Source organism: Mixophyes fleayi, chromosome 4 (assembly GCF_038048845.1).
Source record: "Mixophyes fleayi isolate aMixFle1 chromosome 4, aMixFle1.hap1, whole genome shotgun sequence".
Lineage (NCBI taxonomy): Eukaryota > Metazoa > Chordata > Amphibia > Anura > Limnodynastidae > Mixophyes > Mixophyes fleayi.
The window spans coordinates 243073262-243088283 of NC_134405.1; the positions used below are offsets into that span (position 1 = coordinate 243073262).

The 15022-nt window shown below is 36.4% G+C and overlaps 1 protein-coding gene across 5 annotated transcripts in view; it reads left to right on the forward strand.

The window, feature by feature from the left end:
- Window positions 1-15022, forward strand: part of SYT1 (synaptotagmin 1) — a 530829-nt gene that overhangs the window by 429906 nt on the left and 85901 nt on the right. For all 5 annotated transcript variants that reach the window (XM_075209585.1, XM_075209583.1, XM_075209587.1 and 2 more), the window contains one exon: window positions 2602-2769. In XM_075209585.1, coding sequence (XP_075065686.1) covers window positions 2602-2769 — 168 coding nt within the window. The remainder of the gene's footprint in view (window positions 1-2601; window positions 2770-15022) is intronic.

The window sequence follows — 15022 nt, forward strand, 5'->3', positions numbered from 1 at the left end:
AATAGTTCATCCCACAATACATAATCAGGTGGCCCTGACACTTCTAAGTGATTGGCTGGGACTAATATGTGACATTTTCTGGCTTCAGTTATTGCTTATTATAGTGAGTACTTTTACTAGGAACTGGCATGGGAAATGTACAGAGGCCTAGACACAAAATGTCACATATAAAATACACTTTTCAGTCATACCCTGAATTTCCAGTACAACGATATATTTTAAGTATAAAATCCCTCTCCATTACAACAGTTGTAGTCATGCCTACAGGTCTAAGGTAAGGATTGCATGTCACTTATGATTCCTGTGACATACATAACAGTACCCCCCTGTGAATAAGGTAAGATAACATTTATGTTACCTAGGTGACATGCAAGCCAATCACACAGCCTTCTCCTTTACAGTGTTTAGCAACACCATCCTCTTAAGTAGTTAGCAGGACCTGCTTTCTCTAATTGATAGAAAAGACAACATAATATTGGACTGAAATAGATTAGCAGACACATATTACCCGGCTCAGTAATACACAGGATTTGATATAGATATACGATTTTATATATATATATATATATATATATATATATATATATATATATGTGTGTGTGTGTGTGTGTGTGTGTGTGTGTGTGTGTAATTTAAATGTAGCTTTAATTGTATTCTAAATGGAGCTGCTTAGCAGCAATTAATGTTTTGCAAATATCCATTTTGAAAGATTAAAGAAAACCCCAGATCTAAAAATGTGCCATTGGCCAAAAAGAAACAAATAAATAATCCTAGAATTGATTAATAAAAAAACGCAATACATGTGTGCCTTTTTGTGTATGCTAATGTAACAGCTGTGTCAAAGGCCTATTTGTGCACCAATATTCTAGCAATACAATGGTAACTGAAATAAAGAACAAAAGATTGCAATTTTCATGCGGAAGTAATCACTTCTATGCATTAATAAATATTGGCAGGTTATGTTCCTTTTACATTCAACTAGACTTGATTATATGTGAGGTGCTCATGTAAATATGATTGAGAAAGTATTGGACACACACATCCAAATGTAGCCAATTTTATTTTCCTGTTTTAAAAACATTGTGCAGACTCCATCTAAATATGGTGTGTTGTGTAGGTTTCTTAACATCAAGAAATAAAATAAGGTCAGGTAACTTGCAAGAACAACCTGTATTCTTTGCATTATGGTCATGTTAAGTTCTTAGTCATGTGATGTGTTCCTCCTAAAAAAATATATATTGCTGTGTAAATAACTTGGCCTAGAGATTTAAATAGGGTAATGAAATATTTTGTCAGATTATAATAATATAATTAATTATTTTAATTCACTAAAGTGAGCATTCACTTGATGGAGGAGTCAAGACGCAGTCAAGATTTTATCAATAAATCCCCTCGCCTCAGTGGAAATCATAAATGTTAGGGGTGTAATAGAAAGGATTAGCCAACGATGTAAGCACCCTAAGTGGGTGTAAGTTCATTTGAAGCAGGTGTGGCTTACCATGGCTTGAAGTAGTCTTTAACCACAGAGTCCTTTCAACACATATTTCAGATACCCACACAATAAACCTACAGAACTCTCATACAATACATTATGTATTAATAAGTAAAACAATATAAGACACTTTATTTAAAGTCTAAGGAATGACAGATTATCAGTAGCAGGTGGATTTCATAAATGGTATTAGTGAGTTCATAACTGAAGGCTTTCAAATTTTTATCTAAATGATCAACTACATGGGACAGTTAAAACTCACAATATACATTTTACACATATGAAGCATGAAGGTAAGCACCCTCATCACAAGCAACGAAAGGCACACCATATACCTTTTAGACAATGGTTTCAAGGGGAATTTTGATCTAAAATATGTAATGCGCAAAAACAGCTAAACGGTTATGCCTGCCATGGCTTCACTGGCTACCGGTAGAGACAACCAACCTGAACAGAACGAATGTCACTGCACATTACAAGTCTTGCATGAGCAGGTATAACAAAATCTACTTTCAAAAAAGGGATTGTACTGGTACAGATATGATGCTTGACAGATTTAGCTAAGAGTAACAGTTCTGTTATTATTTAGATAATTTATACTCATGATTTGATATATGTCTAATAAATAGTTTACCTACACTTAAAGAGTGATGATTGCACTGATGGATACATGCCAATGTGATCTATATTGTTTAGCCCTGTATTTCCCACTTGACTGACTGAATTAATTCATTGACATAAAACAAACCATTTTATACCTATTAAATCCAAGTTAATGGGGGAAATACGTGGCTAGAAAAATGTCTCCTTGACAAGAGGCAACTTGTTGTCATGCTTGTTTATATGTGGCTGTTCGAGTTGGAAAGCAGTACACACTTTTAGAATTTTAAAAGGTCTTGCTATAGTTTATAACTCGCATTTTTATAATGTATACACTTTACAAGCTTAGAGTACAAATGTTATGCTTTCCAAACCAATCACAATTTTGGTTGTCATATTACAATGTTTGATTGTACATATTAATACAGTAGGTGTTGTCAAACATGTGTTTGGATTCCTATTAAAGAAAAAACTGTCCTTATATAATTGATTTTGTGTGTTTTTCACAGGTGCCCTACGCGGAATTAGGTGGAAAAACGCTGATAATGACTGTTTATGATTTTGATCGCTTCTCTAAGCATGACATCATTGGGGAGGTAAAGGTTCCTATGAACACTGTAGATTTTGGTCATGTGACAGAAGAATGGCGAGATCTTGTTAGCGCTGAAAAAGAAGAGGTAAGAAAATATAATTTCTGCTGTTTCATATTATTTTTTATCAACTTGGGAGTTTTATATGTGTCTTGAAAAATCAATAGAATGGAGGTTATTATTACTATTATCCTTTCTTTATAAAGTGGCAATATATTTTGCAGTACTGTACATTGAGGGTATCATTATACAAACAAATTATGTAGAATGACATTAACCGGAAAGTAAAGAACTTATAGTCTAAGAGTTGCAGTGAATAAGTCCAACGTGCTCAGATATTTTATTGAAAGAATACAAGTGATCTAAGTGACATGAAGAGCTAAATTCTCACATCACAAGAAACAGCAACTCTGGTAAGGAGAGAAGAGGAATCAACTATTCTTATAAAGTTTCATCTGTAATATAAAATATATAATTAAACAATTAACCAAGAGTAAATAAACCTAAATCTAAATGTCTTGGTACGTTCCTGATGTTAGCAGCTAATGGTCACAAGGCATAAGTGAAACAAAGACTCCTGGGCTAGATTTACTAAACTGCGGATTTGAAGAAGTGAAGATGTTGTCTATAGCAACCAATCAGATTCTAGATTTCATTTTGTAGAATGCACTAAATATATGATAGCTAGAATATGATTGGTTGCTATAGGCAACATCTCCACTTTTTCAAACCCGCCCTTTAGTAAATATACCCCTCCTGTTTCTTAAACATATGGTATATTCCATGCACTTGCAACAAGGCGCACTGTGTATATCCAATAACATAGACTTCGTCTTGCCTCTGAGGCTTGTACTTTATAATATACTGGGGGTTAGTGGGAATTTGGAAAATGCAGGATACCCAAGATCATCCTGTTCTGTTGGGCTACTAGTGTGATTGCTCTGATTTTCTCTGATTGCTCTTCAATGATAACTGTAGTCTGTATAAGAGCCTTGAGAAATAGGCCTCATATATTCCATAATGGTGAAGGAATACCACTATGGATACTTCTGTCTTACCTATACAATCTCTTATTCTGCAAGGAGCTACTTGTTAGCATTTTTTCCACAAATAGAAAAATATGAGGAGTTCAAAATATTACAGGAAGGTTTCATAGTGAAAAGCTGCATATATAAGTGCTAGATATATAACAAGATTAGTGTATAAGGCTAATGACGTGAAAGTAGTGTCCTGTTAATATGCTACTTGGAAGAACAAGCTGAGGATTATTCATTTTTATATTGCACTATATTGTTACAGTTGCTATTATTGTTATAGCCTAATATTTAATGCATTTCTCTAATGTAAACTAAGTTGATTCATTTTTTTAAGTCTAAAACTTAGTAAAAAATAAACAAAATAATTACAATTGAGCCCAAGCTCAGATCAAATTGCACTTTCACTGAACAGTTCATAACACTCATGTCAGCAAAAAGACATCTCACTAGTCCTGGCAGAGGGGAGGACAAATCAACTTTTAGGAACAATCTATGTTCAGTTATCACATTTACATATTAAAATGTCATGATGGTTTAAAACAATTTCGTCCCAAAAATCATTAGCAACCATTTGTTGTAGGGATGGGATACTACATGCTGTAGAATTAAAATGTCATATATTCCCTATATTTGTAGCTGTTGCAGTATTGATGACAAATAACTATGCCGAGAAACCAACAGAGATATATGAGAAAGATTGGAACTAAACATTTTATATGGTTCAGGAATCTTCCAGTTGATTTTCTACTCAGTACTGTTATATTTCTTTCAATAGCTTTTTTCTTAGTTCTGTTTGTTATTTCAACACATAGAGGGTCTTTGTTGTAAATTAATCAAAAGGTGATATTTTTCAGTTTGAAATACTGACTTCATGCTGTGTTATTTTATGGATCTGCTTCATCAAAGTGTTCAGATACGCCACCGTTTGACAAATCTGCCTCTTCGAATAATGTTTTATATTTTATATTCTCCTGTGAAGAAAGTCCTTATTCGTTTCATTATATCCATTGTGTCTTGGCCTACTTCACATTTGAAAGTTGATCAATACATGCAAGATGCAAAATTGCAAAAAGAAAATGTATTTAAAATTACACACCAAGAGTTTGATTTTATGGATCTGAATCACCAGCTTACATGCCTAAATACAGGACTGGATTTACAGAACGGTCACATTGGTGGGGCTTCATGTTTTTTACGTTTGTGTGCCAAAACAACAAATATGTATCAGTGTATTTACTAGTATAATACAGTTATTTTTTTTCACATGTTGGGTCTCATTTAGAGTCTGATGACATTTGCACCCTGAACACATCCATAACATATCTCAAAATACATCCAACTCAAACTACAGAAGTATTTCGATGTCAGGCATGCCTCGCCATTACTAATTCCCAATAATAGTGTAGAATGCCGTTTGACAGTGTTAGTTCAAATAAATGCAAACAGCGCGTTACCCTATTAGTACATAATATAATCGAATGAACTGTCATATACTCAAGAGTGAATAGTCTCTTGACAGCATTATTAATAAACGCAAAAGTTGCATTTTGCAAAAAATATTCAATGACATACAATCACCTGCATAGCCATTGTTTACCGCATTATAAATTCAATAGAAATCTGCTTTCATGCAGCAGTCCATATGGAAATGACAAATGAGAAATACAAATGGATAGTCACAACTTGACATAGTATAGCCACAATGCTATTGAATGAAGTACTGGAGGGGTCAAGCAAACAACCAATCAGAAGTGGGTAGTTAATGCTGCTGGTGTCATCATCATCACCATGTATCTTTATATATAAGACTTCCAGTATCTGCAAAAGGCATGCCTTGGAAGAAGTGTATCTTCGAATGAAACCCAAACTCAATAGGTCCCATCTCCAGGTGGTGTTACATTGTCTACTGTACACAACTAACTTTTGCCCATTCTGTCTCTTCAAACATAAAGGGCCGCAAGTCGCTAAGATACGCTCAAATCCAGATACAAACATATTTGGGTACATCCGAACATAAATGAGTGCAACTCTAAATGAGGCCCATTATATATAGTAAGTGTCAGATATTATATATATGTATACATATATATATATATATATATATATACACACATACATACTGTGGCTTGGGCACCCTTCTGGTGATGCACACACAGACAACTTCTTGCTTTATTGTTCACATCACAATGACAAAGCAAACTATCATCAGGATGACACCAGGAGACCTAACTGGCTTATCCCAGTTTCCCTCTCTGGTCAAAGGACATTAGCTGGCATCGGTCGCCAAGCATAAGTGTGCACTACAAGTCTTTATAGTCAAGATTCCTCCCACAGCCTTAGCTTGACGAGCAGACGACACTCCCTCCTTGCTATTAGAAGGAAGTCTCAGGTGCTCTGTAATTACTCTGTATTGCAGACAACCTGCTGTGGTTGTGGAAAAGACAGTTTTCAAAGCATGTAAGTTAAATCACATCTCATACTTTTACTTTGTCACACATGTCTTGTACCTGTACAGCTTGACCTAGGTACACGGCTGTACCTGTGTGTTACCCAGTCTGCAGCCTTTACCTGCAGACTGTCAGCTGAATAGTTGATTCCTCGCTTAGAGGCCTGTGACAACTATCATCATCATCATCACCATCATTTATTTATATAGCGCCAACATATTCCAAGCTTACAATCTATTGGACAATGGGAGTTGACACATGAAGTTAAGTCTACATTTTGCATTTTGGCCCAGCCAGGCTGCAAAGGTAAAAGTGACTTATAGGCTAAGTGATGCTGTCAAACAACAATGTAGGTCAGGGGGTAGTTGTCTTGTGTGAAATTGTGTAACAGGCGGTAATAGGCTAAGGTAGTGAGGTTAAGAGGGTGGTTGAGGAATATTATAAACTTGTCCGAAGAGGTAGGTTTTCAGAGAACGCTTGAAAGTTTGTAGACCAGAGGAGAGTTTTATTGTGTGAGGGAGAGTATTCCATAGAGTGGATGCAGCCCGAAAAAAGTCCTGTAACCGGGAATGGGAGGATGTAATGAGGGTGGATGAGAGACGCAGATCTTGTGTAGAACGGAGTTGTCGAGTTGGGAGATATTTTGAGACAAGAGAGGAGATGTATGTTGGTGCAGCTTTGTTGATTGCCTTGTAGGTTAGTAAAAGTATTTTATATTGGATTCGGTAGAAAACAGGCAGCCAATGACTATTCCCTTTGTTACATATCCTTCCCCATAGTATCACCAAGTAGGGTGGCTCGGATTTTGCGAGGAGTACATTTCTGTGAAAGAGCCGCTGAGATCGTTTTGTCCATCTGATATTTTAAGGCCGGAGACAAGGATGGTTCTATTTTCTTTTAAAATGTCCTCACAATCACGCTTACCAGCACACTAATGTGGACCTTATCTTTTCGACACCTGAGAACCCTGTTCTGAAACACCTTGTCTTCTCTCCCATAGCCTCCCATCCTTTTAAGGATGCTTACAAGCCCTATCTAATGGTGTGTGTACTGCAACAGTGGAATAGATTTTCTGGCATTCAGAACAAGCTGTACAAAAGCTTTTTACGTAGACTCCTGGCCAGTAAAATCTGCATAGAACTTGTTCCCTCATTTTACCTTCCCCTAAGTGTCCGCCACCCTCCTGAGTGTGTTTAACTACTAGCACAAAGGGTACATGGGCTACCAATTGTTCTACTTTTCTTCCTTAACACATTATTTTGGACAATTTATGATGGCATACAGCCTGCTGAATTGACATTACATCCCAACACTATTAGTCAAATGAAATACATGGTTTAAAGTCAGGTCATCTCTATGGTCACGTGTAAAGTTTGGCATATTCAACAGTTCGGGTTAGTCAGGCCAGTCTATACTCTCACCAACAAGCGTGGTGGCAACCTCCACGACATCACCAGCCAACACTGTTTCCAACTGTTGTGACTTCCATGAATGATGACACTTTTGTGGCAGTCCTGCCGTGACCCTCATTATAGTATTCCAGGTTGGAAGTTCACAAACATCTAGGTCCAGATGTTGGTGTTCCTTTGACAGATTCTTTAAGACTGGGCTTCCGACCGTTGTATCAGTTGTTTATAAAATAAACAATAAAACACAAAAAAATCAGTTCAACAATCTGAATGGGCCATTTTTTTCTCTAAGCAGGTGAATATATATCAATTTATAATGTTCACAAAATGTCTCAAATGAGATTAGCATTATGGGAAATTCAAAAAGGACTGAAAATGTCATAGTGAAAATACCAAAATAAAGTAGGTATTACAAACAGAATATTAGTGCTAAAGAGAAACGTATGCTTCTCCTAAACCTGCTGTGGCTGAATTATTCTAAAATGAACATGTTTCCACTTGTATTTTCCTTGTCTTATTAAATAAGCCTGAATGTGTGGCTACTCGCAAACATAGAAGCCCAACAATGACTACATTGTGCCTATAAATGCTTTTTTATAAGAAGCTCTCAACCCATCCTTTCACTGACCATGAACAAGATAACACCCCTGGGTGAATCGAGACAAAAATGCTGCAAGATAAAGTTAAATACATATCTAGAGCAATAGGAGAAAGCTTTTCACAAGTCTTTGTTTACATTTGCCTATTTTAGTTGATAAATTACAACCACTTTCTTTTTAAAAAAACAGTTTTAATTATGTATTTTAATATGTTTTCACTGCAGCAAATGCGAGTCTCTTATCAGTTCTCAAACTTAAATACAATTCTTCACTATATGAGGCTTTATGATATGCCAATACATATTTTTCATTATACCGTTAAGCTTTTGCCATGCTTTACAATATGTTTGACTATTCAATGTAAAGGTCATTTTTTATCCACTCACATATACGCTATTATCTTTAAGATCGCTTTTCCTATTCATTTTATTACATTGGTGCTGCAAGCTTAGATAAAGAAAACCTTAATGTATGAATGCTTTTGTCCAGTCTAAAATTGATGAATGATTGAGACCAAGTATAGATCATTCCAGTTAAGTAAACCTTTCGATATTAAAGGTACAGTATGCTGTAAAAATGACTTGTTTTTACATACCTGTTTAATAATCATTCACTGCAGCTACGGCCATGTGTGTAAATTATAACAATGGGCTATTTCAGGTATATTAATGGGCAACATGTAATTGTTTTGAATGCCCAGAATCCAGAGTGCCCACAACATTTGATTACATTTTGCAGGAATGCTTAAAGATGATTGGTAATACCAATAATGCCCCCAATGTTCAGTTTCAATAAATTGGTTATTAAAAATGTAGTCCTGTAATTTAGTTAGACGGTTTTTCAATATACATTTAGACACTCAGGGGCCAATTCAGTTACTAACATTGTGCCTGGAGTGCCTCAGGAATGGTTATTGAGGTCCTACGCCGGAAAGCAACATTGCAGATTTTTACTCACACCCCATAGAAATGTGCAGGAAACTTTGTGATGTTGGGGTACCATAGTATCCATAAGTCGGACAACGCACTGATGTCCAGTGGTACATTGCTAGTAATTGAATTGGCCTCTGGCAGCCATGGGTGTACGGGCACTTACAGTTCTACAAGCACCAGCATACCCAAGCAGTTTATGACTGCCAGGGCTTGTTTGGGACCAGTAGGGCCACATACAAAAATACTGACTTTACTGATAAACATACATTAAGAAGGATGTATCATCGTTTTTCATTGTGGGCCTGCACTGCTGTTAGTATTGTTAGTACTAGAATGCTACTGTATGTGATTTGTTCACTGTATCCACCACATAATTTCTTGTCTATAATAGTCCCCCAGTTTTTGTTCAAAGTCTAAAATTCTCTAGTGAATAGTTTTTCACGAGAGAAGTTAATTGTTCTTTTGTAGTCCAGCCCAAATTCAGCATGAATCATCTGTCACCCTAACCTGTGTGTCTCATCCAGTGTCTGGCTGGAAAGGAGAGCATCAGCCAGTGCTAATCATTTACACACCTATTATATGGAACATTGAGAATAACAGAAATTGCATGACATTTTTGCTGGCAGTAAATGATCAGTACATTTACAAATAATTGGTAATTCTGACTGTAAAGTGTGTTATATGGAAAAAGACTCAGCTACACAGCAAAACACAATGGAGACTTGTAGCAAGATATGGGATCAGTGGTCGCAAAGTGTTCCCAATTATATGGAAAAATATATTTTTCTATTCCGTTCTTTAGATCTCCACGTTTTGTTGGCTTTTACTTTTGTTAATTTTATTAGTAGTACGATTTATTTGTAAAGTGCTGACGTACTACGTAGTGTTGTGCACTGAGGGAATCATGATACAAACAAAGTGCGTACAATGACATGAAATACATTGACATGAAACAGAAGGTTTGAAGTTTGCTTGACCTGAAAGTGTGCTGCGAGCAGAATTCCCCATTCCCCCTTGTCAGCAGGCAGAGAAGTGATTAAAGGTTTTCCTCTAACCATCCCTTTTAGAATAATCTAAAAAAAACTCCATTTTGAAGTGTTATTTTAAGAAGTGGTACGCTGGAGCCAGCTACATGATCAAGAGTCTCCTGAGACAAATGAAAGTGAAGTACTATCGTCTAGACACAATCAATAAGAACATAAAACATTTGAGATTGAAATAAAAATATAACGTAAAAATGTCACGTGGGGCAGTGATGGGTCAAACAAATCTAAAAATCTTGACTGTTCCACATCCACCAGCTCTGACACATGACAAATACTTGTTATTTGTATGACAGACCTGACATGGACACTGAGATAGTATTGAGAGGTTTATGTATCCTGATTGCACTAGAAGTGTAGTCATTGTACCAAGATAGTCTTTTTTTTTTATAAAGAATGTAAACTGAAAGAGTTTTAACTTATTTAAGACAACTAATATTTTTATGTTATTACAGAATGTACTAAAATTGTAAGTAATCTAAATTATTAGATTGAACAGAATGTGTCTGTAGAGTATATGTTTCTCCTGTGTATCCATATAGCACAGTGGTCAGGGAACAGGGGTAAATTACCCCAAATGGGGTAAAATGAAATTCCTGGGGGTAATGCTGCCGATTCACATGCTGTCAGTTGGATTGTAGACCCCTTTAAATGTGAAATTGCTGTTGTACCAGAAGAGCCTCAAGGGTTGGCAGAGGCACTTCTTGAGCTTCGATGCAATAATGAAGCACGTATTGCATTTGAAAACAAAGCAGATCTGTCATATATTTGGATGTCAACAGCTGCAAAGGCATTCAAAATTGCATATGAGTAGGCAGTCAAAAAGTTGCTGCCTTTTGCAACAACCTACCTTTGCGAACAAGGATTTTCCACTCTAACAAACATAAAAACAAAGCATAGAAATCGATTGGACGTTGAAGACTGTATCCAAATTGCTCTGACTTCAAAATGCCCCAATATTGATGCTCTCGTATCAAAAATGAAGCAACATCATTTTTCCAAAACCTGATGTTTTGAAGTTGAAGCTTTCAAATAAATTTTGAATAGATTCAATAAAATTTTCAATTCCAATAATTAATAATATATGATTTCCTTCCTTTGAAATCAAGGGGGTAAGGTTGGCATATCCAAATATATTTTGGGGTAAAAGGTAAAAAAGTTCCCTGACCCCTGATTTAGCAGTATCAATATTACTTACTACATAGCTGGAATAAGCACAAGCCACTTTTAGGTTTGTTACCCATATTATATAAATCTCAGCAGCATGTCTGTGATTGATGTACTTTCAAATCCATTTCAGGGACTCAGGGACAATGTGTTGCTATACTGTGGCATGATTTTTAACAATGGAAACAAAATAATTCAGGTACCTTTGTGGTATAAAATCAAAGCAATGTATGGGTTAAATCTGTGCAGTGGGCAAAGGAAATATTGTAGGATATTTAGGGGTGGATTCTGAAAACCGTTCAGTCCAGGAGGTGCTGTTCACATGCCCTACCCTGGTGTAAGTAGCTTATTATTGGTCAGGAGGTTACATCACCTCGTTGGCTGAAATATTCTGATTACCAATACTATTAACAAGTGCAAAATAGTCTTGAAACCTTGAACATTATCTTCTGCCAGCAGAGGAACAGGGTGGTTGCATGTTGGTGTGGCTGGTATGGAGTCTGGCAGTTACAGGGGCCCAGAAATGCAATACATCATCTGCAGAGGCCCCTGCTCTTCTAAAAGCCTGAACGTGGCTTCACTGCACATATACCAGCCCCAGTGCATGTATTGGTCCCTGATCATGCTCTGAAGAGCAGAGCCGAGGCCTCTGGGAGAGATGGACATGTATCACTAAGCCCCATAAACTTTTGCTAAGGGACCCAGTGACTGCATGTTATACCCCTGTCTTCTGCAAAAGATTTAAGAATCTAAGTTAGTGAGAATATTCTATGCTTAAAGCCGCAGTTCTGGTTAACTGTTAAACTTCCTTTAGTTGAGCCCCGTACAGCAACCGCATAAGGTGCATGCTTCGTAGCAATGCTGGAGCCCTGGGAAAAACGGTTTAAAAGTGCAGCGCCCAGAACTTGACTGGAAGTGCAGCTTTAAATCAACAATTGTTGTGTGTGTTAGGACTCTTCTTTTTCTTTTAAAAAGATTATGTAAAAACCATGCTAGACTGTTACTGTAGGAATACATATTTTACTCTATATTCTTATTGGAACAGATAAATAATTAGTTTATAGTGTATAACATAGTGTCACTTGACATTTTGTGCAATGATTCAAGTGTTTCTCTGCTCTTTAACTTGCTTTCACAAAATACTGCAGATCTTCAACCTGCAACTAACATTGCTTTTATTAGGTTTAAAAGAAAAACAGATACTGCAGATAATGTGTTGCTGCCTGTGCACTTTTTGGTGGTGGTTGAGGATAGTTTAAGAAAATGAAAAAGAAATACTTTTGAGCTGGTTTTCAATGTTCACTGCCAGGTTTGTACTTCAAAGCTTGGAAACTGGCAGTGGGAAACTATTTTGTGAATGCCTGAAAGATGCAATCTTTATTCAGTCAATATCCTCAGTAAAATAACCATTTATATGGGCTGTTGCCAACACAATAACTTTGAAAATGTCTCCTATCTACAGACAAAATACAGAAACTACCTGTTGCAGTAACTTGACTGATGGACTTTCTGTTTTTAATTGAGAGATTTTTCGTACAGCGGTACAAAGTAAAACTCAACATAAGCACACAATAAGAGTTTATGAATAAAAAACAGATTAGCATTGTTTTTACATAATAATCTGAAATTCTTAAAAAATGGGAGATATTAAAACAAATCAATAAATTGTATTAACTAGATTTTGGATATTAAATGATATATTATTACATTATTGATTATAGTTATTAAATCTTAAAAATAAATATTTTAAACAGATGAACGTTCTAGAAACCATAACAGATTCCCATAACTCTAGAAAAACAGTGAATAAGTTACAACCTGTCCCCTGAAGTTTTTAAAATTTAAAATTAGGAAATTGGAAAAAGAGGAAAGGGATAGGAAGAAAGGGGAGGGTAGTCTGGATACCGGAGGCTCTTGTCAAAACAAACAGAAATTCACCAGTGATGGAAAAGGATCTTATATTTCTACAAGTAAATAGGGGAATCATTAGTATAAAATGAGTATAATTGTTATTTAAAAAACAAAAATGATAGTGGTGTAGATGCTTTGAAAATGTTTCAACCATGGTTTCAAGTGATAGTAAACATTTTCTCGTATCTCTCAATGCGCTAGTCATAAATTCCATTGTGTGAACAGACCATATTCTGCTAATTAAAAATAGAGCTCAGGAGTGCTCCATTTGGAAGCATCAGGTGATCAGTTTCTTGGCATACTTTGAAACGTCATGAACTAAAAGGAGGATTAAATAGAATTTGGTTGAGTCTGGATGTTGGACATTAAGCAAATCTCTAACCTATGACCAGAGTTCATAATTTATGGCAGTTGACTAAATGTGTCTAAAAGAACCAGTTTGGCCACAGTTTCTCTAGCAGGGTCCAGACGATAAAGGATAGATAACCTGGATGAGACAAGATACCAATGGCAATATATTTTGTAGGTATTTTCTTTATTGCACACATTGGTGATAAAGTCTTGTTGTGCGAGGGAGGGAATTTCACAAAGTCGGGCAGCCAGAAAAAAGTCTTGTAACCGGGAATGGCAGGATGTGATGAGAGTGGAAGAGAGACGCAGATCTTGTGCAGAACGGAGGTGTCGAGTTGGGAGATATTTTGAGACAAGTGAGGAGATGTATGTTGGTGCAATTTTGTTGATGACCTTGTATGTTAGTTGAAGAAATTTATATTGGATTCGTTGAAAAACAGGCAACCAATGTAGAGACTGACGGAGTGGCTCAGCAGAGGAAGAACAATTTTGAAGGATAATCAATCTAACCGCTGCATGCAAAATAGATTGTAGGGGTTTGAGTCTGATTTTGGGAAGACCAGTAAGGAGGGAATTGCAATAGTCAATGCGGGAGATGATGAGTGGATGAATTAAATTTATTGCAGTGTCTTGTGTGAGATATGTGCGTATTATGGAAATGTTTTTTAGATGTATGTAACTTGATTTAGATATAGAGCAAATGTGGGGAACAAAGGATAGTTTATGAGTTAAGGATTACACCTAGGCAGCGAGCTTGTGGGGTGGGAATTATGGTCATGTTGTCAACAGAACTAGAAATATCAGGCAGGAAGCCTGATATTTGAGTTTGAGTTGGGGAGAGGACATCCAAGATGAGATGGCAGAAAGACAGTCAGTAGCGCGAGACAACACATATGGTGAGAGATCAGGAGAGGATATATAAATTGTGTATCATCTGCATAGAGATGATAGTGAAATCCAAAGGAGCTTATTAGTTTTTCAAGAGAATTTGTGTAGATAGAGAATAGCAGAGGACCTAGGACTGAGCCTTGTGGTACTCCAATTGATAAAAGAAGGGGAGCGGAGGTGGATCCAGTTAAATTAACACTGAACACTGAGAACCAGGATAGGAAAGAGCCTTCAAGACCTATCGATTGTAGCGTTTGTATGAGGAGAGAGTGGTCAACAGTGTCAAATGCAGCAGAGAGATCCAGGAGAATTAGAAGACAGTAATGGCCTTTAGTTTTTGCTGTGATCAAATCATTGACAAGCTATGCCATTTCTAATCGTGGCTCAGTCTTCAGAGAGTAAGATCACTCCCATCTCACAATGCCATTTGATCCTTTGGAAATTAAGTTATTGGAATTATGTTGAACAATGTACAGATATTCTAATAAAGTTTTGTGTTGGAGGAAAGACCCAGAAATATATTGTTTCTCAAAATGCTGTAATCAAAAATATTGGA